The sequence below is a fragment of the Nicotiana tabacum genome, chromosome 5, assembly GCF_000715075.1.
Source record: "Nicotiana tabacum cultivar K326 chromosome 5, ASM71507v2, whole genome shotgun sequence".
NCBI classification, from domain to species: domain Eukaryota; kingdom Viridiplantae; phylum Streptophyta; class Magnoliopsida; order Solanales; family Solanaceae; genus Nicotiana; species Nicotiana tabacum.
Window position 1 is genome coordinate 31,381,258 of NC_134084.1, and position 22,757 is coordinate 31,404,014.

General features: G+C 36.0%; 1 protein-coding gene across 1 annotated transcript; it reads left to right on the forward strand.

The window, feature by feature from the left end:
- Nucleotides 1-13,840: 13,840 nt before the first annotated feature.
- LOC107803192 (3-oxoacyl-[acyl-carrier-protein] synthase I, chloroplastic-like) lies at nt 13,841-21,965 on the forward strand. Its single transcript, XM_016626826.2, has 7 exons — nt 13,841-14,452; nt 17,509-17,940; nt 18,344-18,517; nt 20,989-21,102; nt 21,219-21,320; nt 21,414-21,480; nt 21,598-21,965. The coding sequence occupies exons 1-7, from the start codon at nt 14,006-14,008 to the stop codon at nt 21,663-21,665; spliced, it is 1,404 nt and encodes a 467-aa protein (XP_016482312.1). The 5' UTR covers nt 13,841-14,005; the 3' UTR covers nt 21,666-21,965.
- Nucleotides 21,966-22,757: the final 792 nt, after the last annotated feature.

Genomic DNA, 22,757 nt, shown 5'->3' on the forward strand with positions numbered 1-22,757 from the left:
TTTCATAACTTCAGGGCAGTAATAGTAAGGGACTTTCAGGGGTGTTTGGGGAATAAAACAGTTAGTATGATACTTTATTGTTAGTGCTTTATCAATGGGGTATTAATTAATCCTAATGGGGAACCAAAGGAAGTGGAGGGGCTGAAATTAAGGGAAAGTTTTCCTTAGTGGCTGATTAAATGAAAAGCAGTTTTAGTGGCAGTTTTTAGTGGAAAAATCAATCTTAGATAACAAGGGGATCCGAGCAGTAGGAAAAGAGGGGAAACAAGTTGTACAAAAGGGTGTGTTGGGACTGATTTCAGGAGTAAAGAAAAGAAAGGAGAGACGGAACAGAAAGAACACACAGAGAGATATACAGACAGGAAAAAAACAGAAAGAGAAAAACAGAAAAAAAGAGCACACACACACACACAGACAGAAAAGAGAGGACAGAAATACAGAACATAGAGAAAAAAAGAGAGGGAGCTTAAGAGATTTAGGAGAAAGAGATATAAAACTCTAAAAATTCTGAAAATTGACGGTTAAGACATACACGGATATACACACACAGGAAGACAATTATGCTGTTCTATTGAAGTTTTTTTTACTGATTGAGAATTGTTTTTTTAAAACTTCTGAAACAATCTCAGTTCACCTGAGGGAGAAAGGTTTTAGAATTGGTCTTCAAATTTGGTTTAAAGCTGTGCGAGATATTGTTTGATCGGGGCTGTTTGTTGCTGTTGGTGATAGCTGTTGTTATGCATATTGATCTTGCTTCCTTTTAACTTTCATTTCCAGGTACGTAAAGACATTTGAACCTTGAAGTAAATCTAGATCAAAGCTTGAAATCAAGTTGAAATTGTGGTTTTGTTCTTTCAAATAGAAGCTATTGTTTTTTTTATTTTCTGCACATTTATCTCGTCAAGCATCAGATTTTTGTTAAATCTAGTTGATGTAAGGGTTTCTTGTTTGTCTATGGCATGTTAATGGTTATGTGAATAACCATAAGTGAGAGAAAAATTGACATAATCCGTTGCGTTTAAGATATTGGAATATTCCTAAAGGTTTAGATGTATATTTGTGGTATATAATGTCAATTCATTTGATCAAATTTGTAAATTAGTTTTCTTTCTTAATAGCAAATGACCATTTATTTTAGGAATGCGATTAACCCATTTTCTTATAAATAGTATATAGAAATAATGTCAATGATTTGTACAAAGTATGGATTTAGTATTTGTAAATAGCATTGCATAAGCACGAGATAAATTGGTTTGATTTTATCTATCCCAAACTCAATCATAGTAAGCAAATTAACCAAATAATTAGACCTTTGGACTAAAGACAAGTTGTGTAGAAGAAGGTCGGATTTATAAATACAAATTGCAACATTGTAAGTCAAAGATACACAAAGTAGAGTTCGCTCCGAATAGAATAATGGAAATTCTTCGAAAACTATTAGTTTGCTTATCAATTAAATTTTTCCTTGGTTTTACACGTAATTCGCTTTTGGTAAGTTTTCAAACATATACACTTAGTCTTAAGCTTAGAAAAATAATAAATAACTTGTGCATATAATTATCAAGTACTAAAAATACATAAGCAAAATACTAATGTTGTATTCACGATAAAAATGGTAGTTTTAGTTGCACGTTATTTATTTATTTTTCATCTCATTAATTCTTTTAATTTGAATAGTCTTGAGGTATATAATTCACACGTTTAAAATATAACCTGTGATCAACACTTAATAAATTTTGATTTTTTCAAGAAATCTCGAGGCATCCCATTCGGTGATTTCCCATGGCTTTCATATGTAAAAATAGATGGACATAATAAACATTTGTAGAAAATTTATATTACCATCAAGAATATTTTGTGTAATTGGGGACACGTTCGCGTGACATGATTACATTTCTAAAGACAATTCGGAGTATGCGTTCGCACAACTTCGAGCAAACTTTCTTAATAAAAGGGGTTTTCCGGAGGTTATTAAATTAATTTATTTCGTATAACCCGAGATGTGTAGTTCACTATTTAATCATACAAGAGTGACGAATGTTCATAATTTTATTTTAAGCACGCGCAATTCCGTCCATAAATTCTTTTTTTTATAATAAAGAATATAAAAAATACTATCAATCTTATTGTGTACACGTATGCGTGACACAATTCTTTACATTTATATAAAAAAAATAATACGAATATACGTACGCGTGATTCGTCTCAAGGTAGGTCTATAATTATAAACAATCTAACCAAAGCGGTAACAAAATCATGCAACAAGAAAAAATGTATTTAGTAAATCAAGATAATTAAGGCCAAGTATAAAATGGTTAAGCGACCGTGCTAGAACCACGGAATTAGGGAATGCCTAACACCTTCTCCCGGATTAACAGAATTCCTTACTCGGATTTCTGGTTCGCAGAATAACAAACAGAGTCATATTTTCCTCGATTCGGGATTAAAACCGGTGACTTGGGACGCTATAAAATTCCCAGGTGGCGACTCTGAAACTAATAAAGAATCCCGTTTCGATTGTCCTTTAATTGGAAAAACTCCCTTTACACTACACCCTCCTCCGGAATGTTGTGTAAAGAAGAGGTGTGACAATGACTTTACTCAATTGGTTGGAGTCTCGTGCTTATAACGTGTTATAAAACAATAAAAGAAGAAGAGTATTGCAGAGAAACATAGAGCGAGAGAATTCTTATTGATTTGGGATGAATTACAATGAATAAAACCCATCTTGTTAGTTTGTATGGGTCCACCAAACTGTAGAGTACCTGGTCCTCTACAAGATTTTGCTGAGAATGCTAATAAAACAGTATATAAATGAAGCGGAGGATTTTTTATGTGGAAAAATCCCACACAAGGGGATCAAAAAAACCACGACTTACACATGTGGGCTTTTAACTTCACTAACTTGTAATCTACTTATTACATGCCACTTTACAATAATTTCTATTGCAAAGAATTTACTCAACTAACTTGTGGTACTCTTACTACAAGCCACTTTGCGACTTCCTAGTTACAAAGGCTTTTTCTAACTTGTGATGCTCTCACCACAAGCCACTTTGTAACTCTACAATTACAAAGACTTTTCCTTATGACTAAATCTAGTCACAACATAAACTCAAGGAGTTTACAGATTTTCAAGAGGATTCCTAATCAAACGCTTCTAGGTAAGCAGTTTAGGAGATACAATAAGTACAACAACAAGGTTACAACTCAACTAGGACTACAACGGGCTATCTTTTTGGAACTGGTCCGTAGTTGCGTTCAACCTTGCTCTTCAAGCTTGTGAGGATTGATTTCTTCTGTTTTTGCAAGATGCTTGAATGAGAAACAGAAACCCTCCAGTGATGTTTTGTATAAAGCTCATTATGAGTACGTCTTGATCATATCACTTGAAATAATGTGAGTACTTTGTTTGGTTAGAGAATGAGTGGGCGGACAGTGCAGTGTGGCAGGAACAGTACCGTCAGTCACTTCATTTCCAGCTGTGTCCAATTGACTCTGTACTGCTAGGAGGAAACCGCAAGAGTATCAGGTTCTTGTGTGGGTTCCTAGATCCTGAAGCTATCGCAGTTCACCTTTAGCTAGAATCTGTTAAAGCTTGTAGCAATCCAAGTAGGTCAAGTTCCCTAACTGGTTCTTAACAGTATGTTTGTTAGATCATCAAAACATAAGGCAAGAGTATTTAAAGTCTATCAACTTCCCAATTTTTGATGATGACAAACTTAACATTTATAAGGTGGAATTTGGGCAGTAAGAACCAGTTTCAAAGTATCAAGGAACTCAAGAAAACACAGAGTTCCCCCTGAGACTATGTCTTATCGTAACAATAGTTTACATGGTCAGAGCATTAAAAACCAGTTCCCCCATGTGTTTCCCTATAAGTCCTATTTTCCCCCTTTTGGCATCATTAAAAAGAACAACAACACAAAAAAGTCCAGCTAAGCTAACTCATGCCACATATGTGCACACAATCATGATAGATAATAGAACACAAAGAGAGAGTGATGACATAATAAAACAAGGATTTTATATTAATAATGATTTAATATGTCTCTGCCTTTGAAAAAGGCTAGAGGCAACATTTGGACTTGCTAATGGGAGCAGTCGTGTTTTATCCCAACCATCAAAAAAAGAAAACAAAAAAACCTCCGCCAAACCATCAACAAAGAACCAAAAAAAACATAAGAAATATATCTAGAAAAACTGATCACTGAAGGGGTACTTAGGGGGCACTCGGAGTAAAAGGCTTGGTAGCTGCAGCAAGTGCCTGGAGAACGAGGTCTATTCGGGCGTTTCCCGACTTTTGCTCATTGAGCAGTTCTGCCTTCAGGTTCTCAACTTGCACCCTGAGATCAGCATTCTCCTGTGTCAAACGAGCCACTTCATCATTTAACATGAGAACCCCTCGGGCTTGCTGACCTTCCAGGATAGCATTCCTGGCCTTCAACCAACGAATTTCCTCAGCTGCATTATTCTGGGCATTGATAAGCTGAGAAACGGTTGATGTACTTCCTACCTCTCCATACTTTTCTACACACTCACACTCTTCCAAAGTTGTCTGTGAGAAGGTCTGCTTTCGATTCCCCATTTTACCTATTCCTAGTGGAACTTTAAAGAATTCGAACACTAGAGTAAGCAAGAACCCATAGGGAAGGCCATGATTACCATCCTTGAAGGTAGAAACCTTTTGCATGTGTTCTATCATAATATCAGGCAGACTCACAGGATTGAAACCGTCCAGTTGCTCCATTAGGAATAGGTCAGACTTAGAAGTCACTGACCTCCTTTCAGCTCTAGGCAACAGGACTTTGTTAACCAATTCAAACAGTAGCTAGTAAACAGGGAGTAGTGCTTTCTTATGGATCTGGTCCCCTTTCTAGTTAGCATTGTCTTTCACCACTGCATTTCTGAAGTTATACTGACAAACATCTCGTACACTCGACACCCCAACTGTAGGAACTTTTAAAATCTCTCCAAGCAATTTTACATCAAAGACGATTTTCACCCCATTGACCAAAGCACAGACATGGTCAGTATCAACTGGAAAGAGGCTAGCGAAGAAACTTTGTACCTCATCCTCATACACCTTAGGTGCATCAATGTTAAATAGATGCACCCATTGTTGAAACTCGACCATTTCTAGAATTTGGCGTATTCCGGTCATCTCAGAGATTGTTGGGTCAAACGTACGACCCAACAGAACCTTTTGATGCCTCAGGCGCTTAGAGCCAAGGCTGACTTCACTTCTCATTTTCTTCATAGAACTAGGTTCTTCAACAGATTCAGACTTGCGTTTCCCAAACTTCTCTCCACTGACTTTGCCTTTTCCCTTAGACTTGACTAGTACATCCTCATCAGACATGAAAAACTCACTCACTGCCTCATTTATCTTAGACTTAAATGTTGACCCTTTCTCCATTGAAACAGGTTTTGCCTTTTTCAAGGACACCCTAACAAGTGAACTAGCTTCCTCTGGAGTTCCCTCTTCCACCTCGACTACAGGGATAGCCTCATCACTTACAGGTACACCATTCTTCACCAACTTTTTTCTTTTCTTCTTACTACTCTTCTTGCTCTTTTTGAAGAGCAGCGTCGTAGGCCACTTTGACTTGAAGCCTGGTAGTAGGTCGTTTGATTTTAGACTCAAGGGTGGACACAACCCTTCGCTTACTTATGAATGCATCAAGAGCCACATTATCCAGGTCTTCTTCATCACTGGATCGCATTTCAGGTGCTTGAATTCCCAAGGGAACAACATCGAATACAGGAACAGTACTATCCAGGAATGAGAGCCCTGACCTGGGTCCTCCGGAGAGGGATTAGGTTCCTCATGTGATGCCCTAGTAGTATCTGCTACTGCATCCCCTTCAACAGCCACAATGGCCCCTTCTTCCTCCACACTGTGTGTCTCATTTTTATGGGATGTAATTTCATGCAATACCCCATCAGCAGATACTACAAACACAGTTACAACATCTTTTTCTTTTTCAACCGGTGCTTCCACAACCATGGAATCGGTGGCAACGATGGCAAAACCCTTTGTGAACTCAGTATTTTAACCTTGTTCTCCACTTAGGATATGACTAGTGGGAACAACAGATGATAGGGCGAACAGAATAGTAGTTTCAAGGGTTTCTAAGTTAGGAAGAGATTGGGAAACTGGGAAAGGTGTGACTGCAGCAGCATGAGTGATAGAGGGTGAGAAAGGCTCAGTCAAAACGAAAGGTTCCATAGATGGGTCAGTGGTAATTACAGCTGAGGAAGAGAGATCAGAAGTTTTCTCAGCCATTGAAAGAAGTTGTATGACGATCCTTCCCTTTTGGGTGATTCTAGTATACGACTTATGGTTAAGAAGAGCAGAAGAAAGGGGTTTTTAAAAGGAGATGATAATTATGAAAGGAGAGGAATAGGCAATGGTTCTGAAACAGCGGTTGGGCGTGGAAAATTGCAATGTTTCAGAGGAAGATGGAACGTTTTGAATTAAAGGGACGTGACAGTAGGATTTGAAAAGTTGATGACATGTCAGTTGTATTTTGTACCCTTTTTAAGTCGTGTATTAAAAGGATGCACAGAACTACTAACCTTTAGTACGAGAACTTGGTTCTTGAAAAAAAAAATCTTCTTTTTTTTTGTTTTGAAAAGAATCAATCGTCTTTTATCATTCATGCACTACATCTATCACCTTTATGCTCATCATGCGTGTTTACCTGTAATGGTATTGAAGTGAGTTAGACATGTCCAGAAAACACTTTGAGCCAGTTATTTCTTAAGGATAAGAGCCAGCCAAAGAGGAAACAAGTTCTTAATTTGGCTTCAACAGTCCCAACTTTACTCTATTTCTTTCAAACTGTTCCCTACTTAGTGCCTTGGTGAAAATGTCTGCAATTTGATCTTCTGTGCTACAGAACTTCATACATATCAACCCGTTCTCCATATTATCTCTCAGAAAATGATGCCTCACATCAATATGTTTTGTCCTTTTATGTTGAACTGGATTCTTGGCCATGTTGAGTGCACTAGTATTGTCACATAGAAGGGGCACACTCTCAGTGAGTACCCCAAAATCCTTTAGTTGCTGCTTGATCCATAGAAGTTGAGCATAACAGGATGCTGCAGCTACATATTCAGGTTCAGCTGTAAACAGAGCCACTTGAATTCTGCTTCCTTATTCCCCAAAAGATAAGACATGAACCTAAGAAGTGAGCCATTCCAGAAGTGCTTTTTCTGTCCACAAGATAAACTACATAGTTTGCATCAGCATACCCAATCAAATTAAAACTGTCACCTGATGGATAATACAACACCAGGTCCTCTGTTCCTTTGAGATATCTCAGTATTCTTTTGGCAGCCTTCAAGTGAGATTCCTTGGGATTTGATTGAAACCTCGCACATAGCCCCACGCTGAAAACAATATCAAATCGACTAGTAGTGAGATAGAGGAGAGACCCAATAATGCCTCTATACATTGTTTGATTCACAGGAGATCCAGTTTCATCCATGTCCAGTCGAGTGGCAGTTGCAATGGGAGTGTCTATCACCTTTGATGCTTCCATGTCAAACCTCTTCAAGAGTTCCCTGATGTATTTTTGCTGACAAATGGAAGTACCCTTGGGGGATTGTTTTACTTGAAGACCCAATATAAAGTTTAATTCTCCCATCATGCTCATTTCAAATTCTCCTATAAGTTTTTCAAATTCTTCACACAGAGAGTCAGTTGTTGCTCCAAAAATGATATCATCAACATAAACCTGAACAATGAGCAGGTTCCTTCCTCGTTTTTTTAAGAAAAGAGTGTTGTCAATTTTCCCTCTTTTAAAACCATTTTCTAAGAGGAACTTTGACAGTCTTTCATACTAAGCTCAAGGATCCTGCTTTATCCCATACAGAGCTTTGTCCAGTTTGAACATATATTCAGGGTGCTCATGACATTCAAACCCTGGGGGTTGCTTTACATAGACTTCTTCCTTAAGGAGTCCATTCAAAAATGCACTTTTGAAATCCATTTGGAACAAGGTGTATTCCATATGAGATGCAAAAGCGATTAGAATTTTGATAGCTTCCATGCGAGCCACTGGAGCAAACATTTCATCATAGTCAATCCCTTCCTCTTGATTGTAGCCTTGGACCACTAGCCTGACCTTGTTCCTTATGGTAACCCCATGTTCATCGAGTTTGTTTCTGAATACCCACCTGGTTCCTATAATGGTTTGATCTGGGGGTCTAGGTACCAGGTGCCACACATTGTTTCTCTCAAACTGATGGAGCTCGTCTTGTATGTCTGTAATCCATCTGCATCTTTCAAGGCCCTTGATGTTTTTGGGGTTCTATCTGGGAGAGAAAGGCTGAGAAGGCAAATAAATTTCTGGCTCTTGACCTGGTTTGTACTCCGAAATCTAGAGGGGTGATGATGTTATCTATAGGGTGAGAGCTTTGGTGTCTCCAGTTAGATGACTGAGGTTCATTCTAAGAGGAGGGAGGTATGTTTGGCTGATTTTCCTCTATCCTTGTCTCAGGTGCTAGTAGAGTTCCCTGAACTACATCAACTACCCTTTCTTCAGCTTCAGTGGTTGTAATTGAAGTGCTTGGTTATGTTGATGATGAGGCAGCATTATCTCATTTGGCTCCTTTACTTGACTCATCATATCTGCCTTTCCGTTTGTCATGTTAATGACTTCACCAGGAACGAGTAAGGGTTCTCCATCTTGATCTTCCTCAACACTTTTCTCAAATGATGGATAGGATTCATCAAAAATAACATGGACACTTTCCTCAACACATTGAGTCCGCTTATTATATATATTGTAAGCCTTGCTTTGAGAGGAGTAACCAAGAAATATTCCTTCGTCACTTTTGGTATCAAATTTACCAAGCTGATCCTTTCCATTGTTGAGAACATAACATTTGCATCCAAATGTTCTTAGGTGAGTCAACTTGGGTTTTCTTCCATTCAACAATTTATACGGAGTCTTGTTCAGAAGTGATCTAATCATGCACCTGTTCACTAAGTAGCAGGCAGTGTTGACAGCTTCAGCCCAGAAGTTCTTTGTAATTCCACTGTCAATCAACATTGTTCTTGCCATTTCTTCTAGAGTTCTGTTCTTCCTTTCTACTGCTCCATTTTGCTGGGGAGTTATGGGAGCTGAGAAGTTGTGAGTGATACCATTTTCATTACAGAATTCATCACATTTGACATTGTCAAATTCTGTCCCATGATCTGATCTAATGCATACAACTCTAGACTCCATCTTCACCTGGATTTTCTTCACAAAGGCTACAAACACTTCAACAGTTTCGTCCTTTGTTCTGAGAAATAGAGTCCATATGAATCTGGAATAGTCATCCACGATTACAAAAATGTATCATTTTCCTCCTCTGCTTTGCACCCTCATAGGTCCACACATATCCATATGCAGAAGCTCAAGCGGCTTTGAGGTGCTCACATCTCTTTTAGACTTAAAGGAGGACTTCACATGTTTTCCTCTAGCACAGGCATCACAGACTTTCTGCATCTTGAATTGTGACAAAGGCAGACCATTGACCAGGTCCTTCTGAATTAGTTTGTTCATAAGGGAAAAACTTGTATGGCCTAGTCTTCTGTGCCATAGTTCAGCATCATTGTTAACAGCTTCCAGGTAACTCAGATCACCACTCTGTAAAGATTCGAAGTTAGCAACATAGATGTTCTTGTATCTTTTGGCCACCAGTACTATTTCACCGGTCACAAGGTCAGTGACTATACATATTTTGGACAAGAATTCCACCTTGTTTCCTTTATCATAGATTTGAGAAACACTCATGAGACTGTACTTAAGCCCATTGACATAGTACACAATTTCAATAGAATGAGTGAGCGACTTCCCAACTTTTCCAACTCCAAGAATGTACCCCTTTTTACCATTGCCAAAGGATACACTCCCTCCTTGCAGGGCTTTTAGTGAAAGAAAGTCTGTGGTGTTCCCAATCATGTATTTTAAACAGCTACTATTTATGAACCATTGTTAACCGCTTCCTTTAATTGTTCCCTGCACAAGAGATTAGTAGTTAGTTTTAGGAACCCAAACAAGTTTGGGTCCCTTGTAGTAAGCAAGAGGATGAATAAGAGTTCTCTTAGTCCATGTAGGTAAATGTGTTTTTTGTGAGTGGAACCTGGTCCCTTTTTTGTGGTCACGGTTTCAGCAGCCACTTCATCTTTCTGAACTGATTGATTCTTGGCCTGGACACCTTCCTTGAAGCGCCCAGTGTTCCCACATTGGGTACAAGGCCAGTTATCAGAGATAGTGACGTACTTACTGTAAGGGTTGTGAGAAGTTTTCTCCTTTTGGAACCCTGCTCCCTGCCTTTTTTCACAATCATTGGTAAGCAAGATAGTGGTTGCTTCTGAGAACCAAGTCAACTTTAGAGACTTTTCAAGATCATTCATTACTCTTTCTAGATTGGTTTGGAGAAGCTCGTTTTTCTCAATTTCAGCACACATCCTAAATCTCATAGCTTTCACCTCATCTTCAAGCCTAATGTATTCCTCACTTGCTATCTCCTTTCCTCTTTTAGAACTTTCAGGTTTTGACTTAGTCCATGGTTTTACTATTGTTTCCTTTTAGTCTGTAATTTCTGCCAACAGAACACTCTTTTCTTTCCTAAGGATTTCAATGGTTTTCTTATGGTCAGTAACTGCAGCCATTAAGTCTTCTCTAGTATGTTCAGATTCTTCTAATTCTAAGATCAAAGAATCTCTATCCTCCGCAAGACTACAAAAGACAGTGATTAAATCATCAGCTAAACACATGAGTTTTTTTGGAGAATAGGATTTCAGATTTCTTTGAACATCCCTGAAGTTTACCTCTTTGTTACCATTGTCTTTATCATCATCTGATTGAGCCATCAAAGCAAAAGTTGAGTCATATCCAATCTCCTCGCCTTCAAATGCCATCATGGAACTATCACCAGTATTAGGTTTATCTTCAGACTGTTTTACTTGTGTAGTTCCCTCATGAGTTATTTACAAAGCTTCCCATATTTCCTTTGCAGTGTTGTGGGTAGAGATTCTATTGTACTCTTCAGGTCCCATTTCACATACTAGAATTTTATTGGCACGAAAATTCTTTTCCACAGCTTTCTTATATGCTTCAGTGTATTCTTTACTGGTTTTTGCCATTGAAAATGGAAATTCATCTAGTACCTTGATTGGAACGTAAGGACTATCACAAATGATATTCCATAGCTCACAATCCTCAACCATGATGAAATCGTGCATTCTAGCTTTCCACCACCAATAGCATTGTCCATTAAACTTGGGGGGTAGGTATATGGAATAGCCTTCTTCAAAATTTGGTATAGCCGCCATGAGGATCCTTCCTAGGTGTTAGCATTATAGGAGGAACCTGCTCTGATACCAATTGTTAGTTTGTATGGGTCCACCAAACTGTAGAGTACCTGGTCCTCTACAAGATTCTGCTGAGAATGCTAATAAAACAGTATGTAAATGAGGCAGAGGATTTTTTACATGGAAAAATCACACACAAGGGGATAAAAAAACCACGACCTACGCCTGTAGACTTTTAACTTCACTAACTTGTAATCTACCTATTACAAGCTATTTTACAATAATTCCTATTGCAAAGGATTTGTTCAACTAACTTGTGGTACTCTTACCACAAGCCACTTTGCGACTTCCTAGTTACAAAGACTTTTTCTAACTTGTGATGCTCTCACCACAAGCCACTTTGTAACTCTACAGTTACAGAGACTTTTCCTTATGACTAAATCTAGTCACAAAATAAACTCAAGGAGTTTACGGATTTTCAAGAGGATTCCTAATCAAACGCTTCTAGGTAAGCAGTTTAGGAGATACAATAAGTACAACAACAAGGTTACAACTCAACTAGGACAACAATAGGCTATCTTTTTAGAACTGGTTTGTAGTTGCGTTCAACCTTATTTTTCAAGCTTGTGAGGATTGATTTCTTCTGTTTTGCAAGATGCTTGAATGAGAAACAGAAACCTTCAAGTGATGCTTTGTATAAAGCTCATTATGGGTACATCTTGATCACATCACTTGAAATGATATGAGTACTTTGTTTGGTTAGAGAATGAGTGGGCGGGCAATGCAGTGTGGCAGAAACAGTACCGTCAGTCACTTCATTTTCAGTTGTGTCCAATTGACTTTGTACTGCTAGGAGGAAACCGCAAGAGTATCAGGTTCTTGTGTGAGTTCCTAGCTCCTGAAGCTGTCGCGTTCACCTTTAGCTGGAATCCGTTAAAGCTTGCAGCATTCCAAGTAGGTCAGGTTCCCTATCTGGTTCTTAACAGTAAATTTGTCAGATCATCAAAACATAAGGCAAGAGTATTTAAAGTCTATCACGTCTATTTATATGAAAAAAGTGACTTAGCCACAAAGTAACAAACCCTAAAATCTCTTTAAAATATAGACTTTCACCTTAAATACAATTCTATTTATAACACCTTTAAAATTTTAGTCACTATTCATTTAAACTTATTTCACTATGGGCATGATAAGGTGAGAATAACATTAAAAGGAAGAGATGACTCAGAATAATTCATAGCTTAAATTCATTAAAAGGAAAAGAAAAGAAAAGAAGAAGAAAAACTTGAATAAAATCGTGCCTTTTCTCATGGAGAGACGAAGCAATTTGCACTCAGTCATTAATTAAATAAATATTCATCTTTGATGTGATGACATAGATGCTTCGGACATTGTCAGTGAAATTAAAACTTCATATCACAATCGAAAATTGAATTTTTGAGCCAATACCAGTGAAAGTTCTTAGGGGTTTAAAGAATTGGCTTTGAATGGAGATATTTAGATGAAAACTCGTAAAGTAAGAGGACCGAAATATCAAAACGGTGCAAGTATAAGTGTCTCTTAAGCTATTCTGCCAATTTATAAAGATGAAATTGCTCATATACTTGCCTACGGTTCGGTGAGTCTCCATTCTACACATTTAGTTTGGTGCATTCTTGAAGTTACATTAATATAGATAACTACTTCTTACAAATTGAGGTAATATATTTTACTATCTCGATCATTTGAGGAAAATAGAGGGACAAAGCAATATTAAAATCTATCATTTTATTAAATATATTAATTCCTTCAATGCTTTCGTCTTTAAAATTTTTAATTTATTTTCACACCTTATAAATGTTCTTTGTTCACTTACGAGATTTGAACTCTAACATTGTATGTGATGAACGTGGAGATTTTGTGCATGGCGCATATATTAAAATAGAAAAAGTGAGACTTGAATATTTTAAAAAAGAGCAATCAACCTTGAGAAGATAATTATTTCAAGGCGCAATTGTAACTGTTATGATATAGAGAAGATGAAGTTGATCAGTGAAGGCTTCTTCCAAACCGTCCGAGCAATCAATTTCAGAAGGAAAGATAAACCAAAATTTAATTGATAGTGTGATGGTTAGAAAAATAGAGGTAGAGTTTGTGAGAGAGTATGCTTTTTGACTTTATTTATAAAAGATGTTAAGGTTTATGCGAGAATGCTAGCTTTTGGTATATTCAAATTCTAATTAACAATTAAATAAAATATTTATCGACTATGTATGCATTTGCAATGTTTAGTATATATATATTCTATATAAAAATAATATAAAATACACGTGCAATGCACGTATATAGAGACTAGTTATTATAAAACCGGGAAGCCCATAATCTAAAAGTCAAATTACATAAATGCTTTTCTAAATAAATTAAATATCTTACTTACAAAAATTGAAGAAAAAAGCCAACGGGTCATGCTATATCTTTATAAAATATTAAATTAGCCATCCAAATGGGTAATAAATTATGCAAACCAATCAAAGTATAGTTGGGAGTAATAAATATATATAGGTTCTGGTTGGAACAGAACAAAGTCACAGTACGTTTTAAGCCTTTCCCCCTGCATCCACATCGTTCTCATCGAATACTCATCACTCCATCTTCCCTTCTCCGCCACACCCCACCCCCACCACCCACCCCACCGTAACCATAACAATGCAAGCTCTTCAATCTTCATCCCTCCGCCCATCTCCACCCACCCACCCATTCCTCAAACCCACCACCCACCAATTCACCAATGTAAAGCCATTGAAACCCAAAAAGCTCACTCCCTTTATCTCAGCTTCATCAGCTCCCACGCGCGAGAAAGACCCGAAGAAGCGCGTGGTCATAACAGGGATGGGACTTGTTTCAGTTTTTGGCAATGACGTTGATGCTTACTATGATAAATTATTAGCTGGTGAAAGTGGGATTAGTCTAATTGATCGATTTGATGCCTCGAAATTCCCAACTAGATTTGGTGGACAAATTAGAGGGTTTAAAGCGGAAGGTTATATTGATGGTAAAAATGATAGAAGGCTTGATGATTGTCTTAGGTATTGCATTGTTGCTGGGAAAAAAGCTCTTGAAAATGCCGATCTTGGTACTGACAGAGATAAAAAGGTTTCACTTTTTCACTTTTTGTTTATTTCAAATAAATTTCTTTTTCTTTTTTGGTGCATGCAGTTTTAACACTTAAATTGAGATAAAATGGGGCTTGCTGTGGTATGTTTTAAATGAGGACTTATGGGCTTTGGTTGTTCATATATTTAGATTTATTGGTTTATTTTTTTGTTTTATTTTTGGAATAAAGTTGATTTCATTGTTTTGAGTTCCTCATTATCCACTTTCAATTTTTCACCTTGAGCTCTGGTAGTAGTAGTAGCTATTTTCTTTTTCTTTTTATTAATAATTCTCTGATAGTTAAAACACACAAAAACTATATTTATAGTGTGTGTGTGTGTGTTTAATTCTCTGACAGTTCTTTTATGATGGTAAAGCAATCTATCTGCGACAACAACAACAAACCTAGTATAATCCCACAAGTGGGGTCTGGGGAGGGTAGTGCGTATGCAGACTTCGGCCCTACCTTGAGAAGGTAGAGAGAATGTTTTCGATAGACGCTCGGCTCAAGGAGAGATGAAGAAAGCAGTAGCAAAGAAAAGAAAATCGATCTATATTCCATAAATGGATTCAGTTATATTTAACTTATTACATATTCTGTCTTCTCTTTACTTTTGTTTTTAAGATGCTATGTCTATTTGAACAATAAGCTAGTACACATTCAGGGAAAAAAGAAAAAAACATATCTGTAGAATTGAATTATTGAAATGATCACTTCCACAATCCACATATGTTTGGATATGATGACGGCTATTATAGCATGACCTATTAATGTTTCACGTGTTTGGATCATTTGAAGTATTAAATTAGTAAGAAACCTTACTTGAAAATATGAACGTCTTTGTCAGAACTTTTGGACTTTCCATTGGTCTCTGTGTCATGAGCTATATGCTTACATTAAGATGAAGTCTTGAATTTATCCGTGGAAGACCCAAATGATATTATAAACTCTTGCTCACTCATATTTGTTTTGTCCAATATTCAAAATCAATTAACTCATTCTTAATATACAGAGGTTTGCCAAACAAGCATCGTATATCGCACATTCTTAACAAAATTAATTGAGAGTAAAAATTTCCCAGTATGGTCTTCAAAACTTATAGTTGTTGTTTGGACAATCTCCCACTGCATGCCGACTGGTTTATTCACTGTTTCCATGTATATGGTAATATATATGTAGGACTAAGACTATTAGATATCCGTATCCATGGAATTAGTCAATGCGCATAAGATGACCCGAACACCACGGTTATCAAAGAAAAATTGTTATAGCATATATGGTTAATGTTTCTCTCCGTTGTTTCATTCATCACCAATTTGAAATTATAGGTACTACATATACCTCCATTATGCGGTTACCGTAAAGTTTGTTGTTGATCAGCAAACTAGGGCATTGGGATCGCCAAGATTGGAACTGAGGCTCCACTAGAACTTCCTTTAGTTCCTTATTCTCCCGTACTAACAAACCATATACTTGTTAGTTAATTGGTGCTATTCTTTTCCATGAATCTTCCCAGAATTTTAGAACTTCGCCGTTGTTTTGTCCTCCAGTTTAGATGTTTTTTAAATATTTGAAATCTATGGTATATGGAACAAATTCCAGTTGCAGTGATTTCGGAACATCACTCCATGAACTTAAATGCAACAACACCCTCTGCTCTCTTATCTTTGACATCTTTTTTTTCTCCCTGGGCTTTCTGTGAGTGGTTTAAAATAGTCAAAAGCTAATGGTCTTAATGATGCAAATTCGTCCGTCATTGATTCTTTTAGAGCCTGTTTGGAAAGCCACCAATGAATTGGATTTGGTGTAAATGAGTGTAATTACACAGTTTGGCATGTTTGTTTGGCCAAGTAATTACTTGGTCAGCATGAAATTTGGTGTAACTGGAGATTGAGTGTAACTGGAGGGGTGTAATTACACTCTCCAATTCTCAAGGGAGGTGAGAATTGGTGGTAATTACTTTGTGTAATTACAAGATTGCTTTTTAGTTTCTTTCCCTTTTGTTTTTATTTTAATTTATTTCTTTATAACTTTTTATTTCTATTATTTTACTTTTTAAATTTTATTTTTTCCTTTTAATTTCTTTTGAAATTTTAAAAAAATATTTTTCTTTATACATTATTTATCTTTTATTTCTCTACCTTTACTTCTTGTGATTCCATGTAATTGCTTATATTTTATTTTTTATTTATTTTATTATTCTATTGGAACTACACCTCCTAATATTAGAAATAATGAGTCATTAACAAACGTGGCATATAATGAGTGATGCAATTAAAGTGGAATTTTGTTGTTGAATGTGGTTATAAACTTACTATGTTTCCTAATCTTAAGTTGTAGTGGAACTTACTATTATTATGTTGGAATTTGACATATGTTAAACTATTTTAATTTTTGAATTTTTAATTTGTGTTATATTCATGGTTCCAATTTACTTGTTTTAGTAGTATTGGCTGACATTGCATGTTGTTCATATTTTAGTTAGAATTGATAGATTAGTTTTGTCAAACATTTGAATAATGTTATGACATTATATTTATGAATATTAATTTATTTTATCTAACATGAATTCCATGATGTTCTTACAAAATATATGATTTTGGTTTTTGTAAGTATCTAAACTAAATATTATTAAGTTGGAAAATATACATAATTTATTTTTACGATATTAGTTATAAATATATGATTACTAATTAATGTATATTCACAAAAAAATATACATCTTAAATACCAAATATAATATCATTTATATTTATAAAAATTTATAGGCATATATTTATTATATTAATTTTTAACTTTTGATAATAAATTCATTAAAATTTAAATTTAATTGTGTAATAACACTATGACAAACAAACAGGTCGTCGTAATTACACAATTGTGTAATTACTACCCTAGTAATTACACCAATTCCAATTACCTGGTGTCTTTCCAAACATACCTGGAGTCTTTACTCTTTACTAGTCTGCAGACCTTTTTTGTCTGGATTTGTTTCTTTTTTTTTTTTGCAGTAGGGAACAGGATTTTAAGATCTTTAGTTCTATTCTGACTGCAGATCAATAAGGAGCGAGCTGGTGTTTTGGTAGGAACAGGAATGGGTGGTCTTACAGTTTTTTCAGATGGCGTCCAAGCCTTAATCGAGAAAGGTCACAGGAAAATTACTCCATTTTTTATACCATATGCCATAACAAACATGGGTTCAGCCTTGCTTGCAATTGATGTTGGTTTCATGGGACCGAACTATTCAATTTCAACTGCTTGTGCTACCTCCAACTATTGTTTCTATGCTGCTGCAAACCACATTCGTCGCGGTGAAGCTGATTTGATGATAGCTGGTGGAACTGAAGCTGCCATGATTCCTATTGGATTAGGAGGTTTTGTTGCATGCAGAGCTTTGTCTCAAAGAAATGATGATCCACAAACTGCTTCTAGACCATGGGACAAAGATAGAGACGGCTTTGTAATGGGAGAGGGGGCTGGAGTTTTGGTAAGTTTGCTCAACCGTTGAAATAAAGTTTGATAACGAGAAACATCATTTAAGCTTTTTATCCACTTTGAACCAATGTTATGTGTTGTCTATGGTACTCTTTTTAATAATTAATGTTTCTATCCTTCATGAAGTAATTAAATATGTTAAGAAATTGAACATCAGCCCTAACTCAACCCCAACAGTCATGAGCTAAGGATCTAAGTACAATGAGACAAAAACCTATTTCCTCCACCAATGTGGACCACTTGACGTAAAATACCAACCAAAAATTCACGATTGCTCTTTCATTGCATGGTGGAGAACAGTTTTAGACAAAGTACTGCTATATTATATCACTCTCATACAACATGATCGATCACCTTGGAAAGACATAATGACAATTGGATGGAATTGTTGACAGGTGATGGAAAGTTTGGAGCATGCAATGAAACGAGGAGCACCCATAATTGCAGAATATTTGGGTGGAGCAGTAAACTGTGATGCTTATCACATGACTGACCCGAGAGCTGATGGACTCGGTGTTTCTTCATGTATTCTTAGCAGCCTTGAAGATGCTGGAGTGTCACCAGAAGAGGTATTTTTTCTTTTGTTCTTTCACTCATTTGATGTTCTACTTTTGTTATGTCCACTCAATAATCAAAGAAAAATTGTAACAGAGCTGCAGGAAAGAACATATTGTTGTGGCTATATCCAATATAAATTAGGTCATACCTGAGTTGTCCTTCGGCCACCAAATCCAACATCCTTACTTTCGTACTTTCCCGTTCATGAGTTTTTTCATCGTTGGGTAAACTTTACTGGAGACGGAAAAAATAGTGCTGACATCAGATATGTTTTAACATGAGACTTAGACCTTGGTTGGGGCTTCTACTTTGTATTGTTTTTCTCTTGAAAACATATGACTGAATTCTGCAATCTTGTTTCTTGAATAGTTTAAAACTTGTAGCATCTGAGCTTGTTCTATATTTCCTTAGAGATATTTAATCTCTTGTTTCTTAGATAAGGAAACAATGTTAAAATAGGGAAACCTTTGTATATAAACAGTAAATAAAGAGAGCAGTCTAACAAGAAATATAGATTCCAAACAACATCCTACAATCTCTTTGGAATCAATTTGGACTTACTTGAGAGCAGAACAAATAGGAAGCAAGGAATCCATATACGACACCAAGAAGTTAGGCTTAAGTAATTGCACTTATGCTAAGTAAATATAGGTCCGGTGTTTACCAGGAGTACTTTTAGGTTTGTTAGAGCTTGTTATGTCAATATAGGAAAAAGTATGAGGAATAAATATACTTCTGGAGATCTGCTAATATTTCTTACAACACAAAATATTTAGTATTGGAATGGAATGAAACCAATAGCTTGTTAGTATCGGATATAGAAGATTTATATGCCTAACCCTCAATGTATATGGATTTAGGTATAGTTGATTGACCCTCGACTCTTCATCAAAATCAACTATTCACCCTTTGATAACTAAATATTACATCATTATCCATCCGATTGATCTCTGCTTGAATTTGATGTAGCATCAAAAATAAGGGGGAAACAGGAGAATAATAGAGAGAAATAGGAGAAATGAGAGAAGGAACTTGGAGAGAAATAGATAGATCAATTCATAAGGTATTATTCATGAAGTGTTACTCAAGTTTTCTATAAGTACGCAATGGTCATATTTATGGAAAAAGGGAATTATTAGTAGTCAGAACTCTTGAAATAAAAAAGCCTGTATCTTTAACTAGAAGACAAAAGCTATTTTCGACTGCTACATGATACTCTATCTCTAACTAAAAGATAAGACAATCTCTAACTAATAGATTTATCTCATCGCTAATATTATCTCTGTTCTATTTCGAACTAAAAATTAAGGAGGATAAATAAATATGAACGATAATAGTACCACAATCTTTTATTTAGCTACATCAGAATATCCGAATCACCCGTGAGGATGGGGGTAGGGTATCTTTGTGAGTTGCACCAAGGGAAGCCCCTATTAAGCCAATAATAAGCTGTTTGACAACCAAAATCTGGGCCAAAAGTATCCAGTTATCAACCTAGATCACTACCATCGACTTCTTTCTCCAGATTGGTCTTGAGCTATGAACCTTCTTTAAACTATAGTGAACACCCATAATATAATGATAATTACTCAGAATCAGCATCACAGAGAATCAGGGTGTCGCCGGCAAACCATAAGTGAGCAGGAAAATGCAGCTCCATCCCTCCTTTTGTTCTAAATTCCCTGATATAGTCTCCTCTTTGTTTTGTCCAATGTTTTGCTCAAACCTTCCATGATGAGGATGTAGAGCATCCGATCGACCGCCAGCATCAGCAAAATGGATGTCCTTGCTAGCTTTCGCAGAAACTGTTAAGAATTGTCATTGATATGAAAAGTATTGTCGCTTGATCCTCCTCTACTTTCTTCCCAATCCCATCTTTTGTTGTAGTCAAGGAAGCTTAATCCACATGGTCATAGTGTTTTCCAGATTGAGCTTTCATGGAACCCAGACTATACCCTCCTTTACTGTTCTTAGTTATTGCTGAAACAGTCAAGATTGTAAGTCCTGTAGTCCTTTTTAAGATGCTTCACTTGCACCTAGTATTTGTGATGTTCATGAACAATAATGAATAGTGAATTTACTTGGTCAGTTGCAATGGTATTGGTCTTTTACTAGTACTTTTAAAGAGATCGGAAACAGCCTCTCTACCTTTTTGAGGGGTAGGCTCCACTGGGTTAATTGTTGTTGTACTAGTACTTTTAAAGAGACGGAGATACAACAAAATTACCCAAAGTTTGAAGTGCAGTCGTTCAGTTGGTCATTTAGATCTTTGTCAGGATTTCGTCTAAGTTTTCATTTAGAACCTTGTTTAGATGGTAATTTGATCATTACATGTTAGTCATTATTTGTGAGGAATAGAAAATATAGTGGTTAAACTGTTCCTGAATTTTGGTAGTTGAGTTGCTTACTTACCTATTCAAAAAAAAAAGTTTGGTACTTGGGTTTGATTATCATCTGGTCTCTCCGTTTCGTTTATTTTCAGGTTAATTACATAAATGCTCATGCAACTTCCACCATAGTTGGTGATCTGGCTGAGGTAAATGCTGTTAAGAAGGTATTCAAGAACCCTTCAGAGATCAAAATGAATGCAACCAAGGTAACTTACTCTAAATCATAGGGCCTGTATTAGTCTTTTCTTTCAGTGTTGACTTTATTGAAATATTGAGAAAAAAAAAATTGATCCTTTAAAATTGTCATTTTCTGTTGTTCCAGTCCATGATAGGCCATTGCCTGGGTGCTGCTGGTGGCCTGGAAGCTATTGCAACAGTTAAAGCCATTACAACTGGCTGGCTACATCCTTCCATAAACCAATTTGTATGCCATTTTCTCTTTGGGAACTTGCATTCATATATCGGCTCATATGCTCATTCTTAATTTGCAATTCTCCTGTTTTTGTGAACTATGCAGAATCCCGAGCCTTCAGTTGAGTTTGATACCGTCGCAAACAAGAAACAGCAGCACGAGGTCAATGTTGGTAAGATAATCTCTTTTTAGATAGATGGGATAAAAATTCTGAGAAATAGTTGAACTTCTCGCAGCTTCTCCAAATTTATGCTCAAAAGTTTTGCTAACATTTATTTTCCATCTGCAGCAATATCAAATTCATTTGGTTTTGGTGGTCACAACTCTGTTGTCGTTTTTTCTGCATTCAAGCCCTGATTTCAGCTTTAGTATAGCAAGAGCAACCTTCTGCTTCTGAGGCTTAATTTAGTGTGACATTGAGGCTGCTTCATCTCTACACAGCAATTGCTTAGCAACTGTCAATTTTAAGTATTAGTTTTTGGCTTTTCGTTCTTAGCGATGAGTATTTCAACTTTTGCTTGTCTTTTTTTTACCTCTTTAGCTTATTGGATGTTTTCAAGGCACTCAGTTTTGAATTATGTTAGAGCTATAAAAGACACAATAGTCTTTTGAGATTGAGAGATTGTCAAACACCTGATCATATGATTTTCCAGTTCATAGCAATTTTTTAGTTTCTTGCTACTGCCTTCATTCATCTAACACCAGAAAAAAGCATTCCAACATTTCAATTTGCAACAGGAAACACCACAACATTTTAATAATTGACCCATAATTTGTAGTAGTTAGGGGTATATATAGGCTGGGTTGGTTCGGATTTTTTAATTACCAAACCAAACCAATTGTCTCGGATTTTTAAATTTATAAACCAAATCAAACCAACAAAAGTCGGGTTTTTCAATCACGGTTTTTCTCAGGTTTTTCGGTTTTCTCGGATTTATTCCCAACAGAACCTTCATAGCATAAAATTTATAATTTGTACTCTAATATTTCTTAGGTCTTGGTAAGATATAACTATATAAGATGTTACCCAATAAAATGATACAAAATAATAGGAGATGAGTCATGATTATACTAAAATACTCAACAAATTGCATAAGATAAATATTGCTAATTAATAATCCATAATTAAAATAAGCATAATCTAAAAGTACTAAGTCATGTTAAAATAAGTACGACTAATAAGTACTAAGTATTAATTACATGACTAAATAATATTAAAAGTGAGTTATGCATTTTCACTATCTAAATCAATGCAAAACTAAAAAAGAAATATCCAATACTATTGTAATTTCTAGTATTGAATTAATTTTTTTTTGTTACCATTAGTATTAATTTGATTTTACTTTGGGCTTTATTTGAGTTAGTAACTTTTATGGGCTATAAAACATATTTGACCATTCAAAAGTTCTAAGTCCAAGCTTGAAATAATACATTAAAAGAGAGAACTAT

Coding starts and splice junctions, on each gene's coding strand:
- LOC107803192 (XM_016626826.2), top strand. CDS start 14,006: ATGCAAGCTCTTCAATCTTCATCCCTCCGCCCATCTCCACCCACCCAC. Junction 21,103..21,218: donor TCAAAATGAATGCAACCAAG/GTAACTTACTCT, acceptor CTGTTGTTCCAG/TCCATGATAGGCCATTGCCT. Junction 21,481..21,597: donor GCAGCACGAGGTCAATGTTG/GTAAGATAATCT, acceptor TTCCATCTGCAG/CAATATCAAATTCATTTGGT.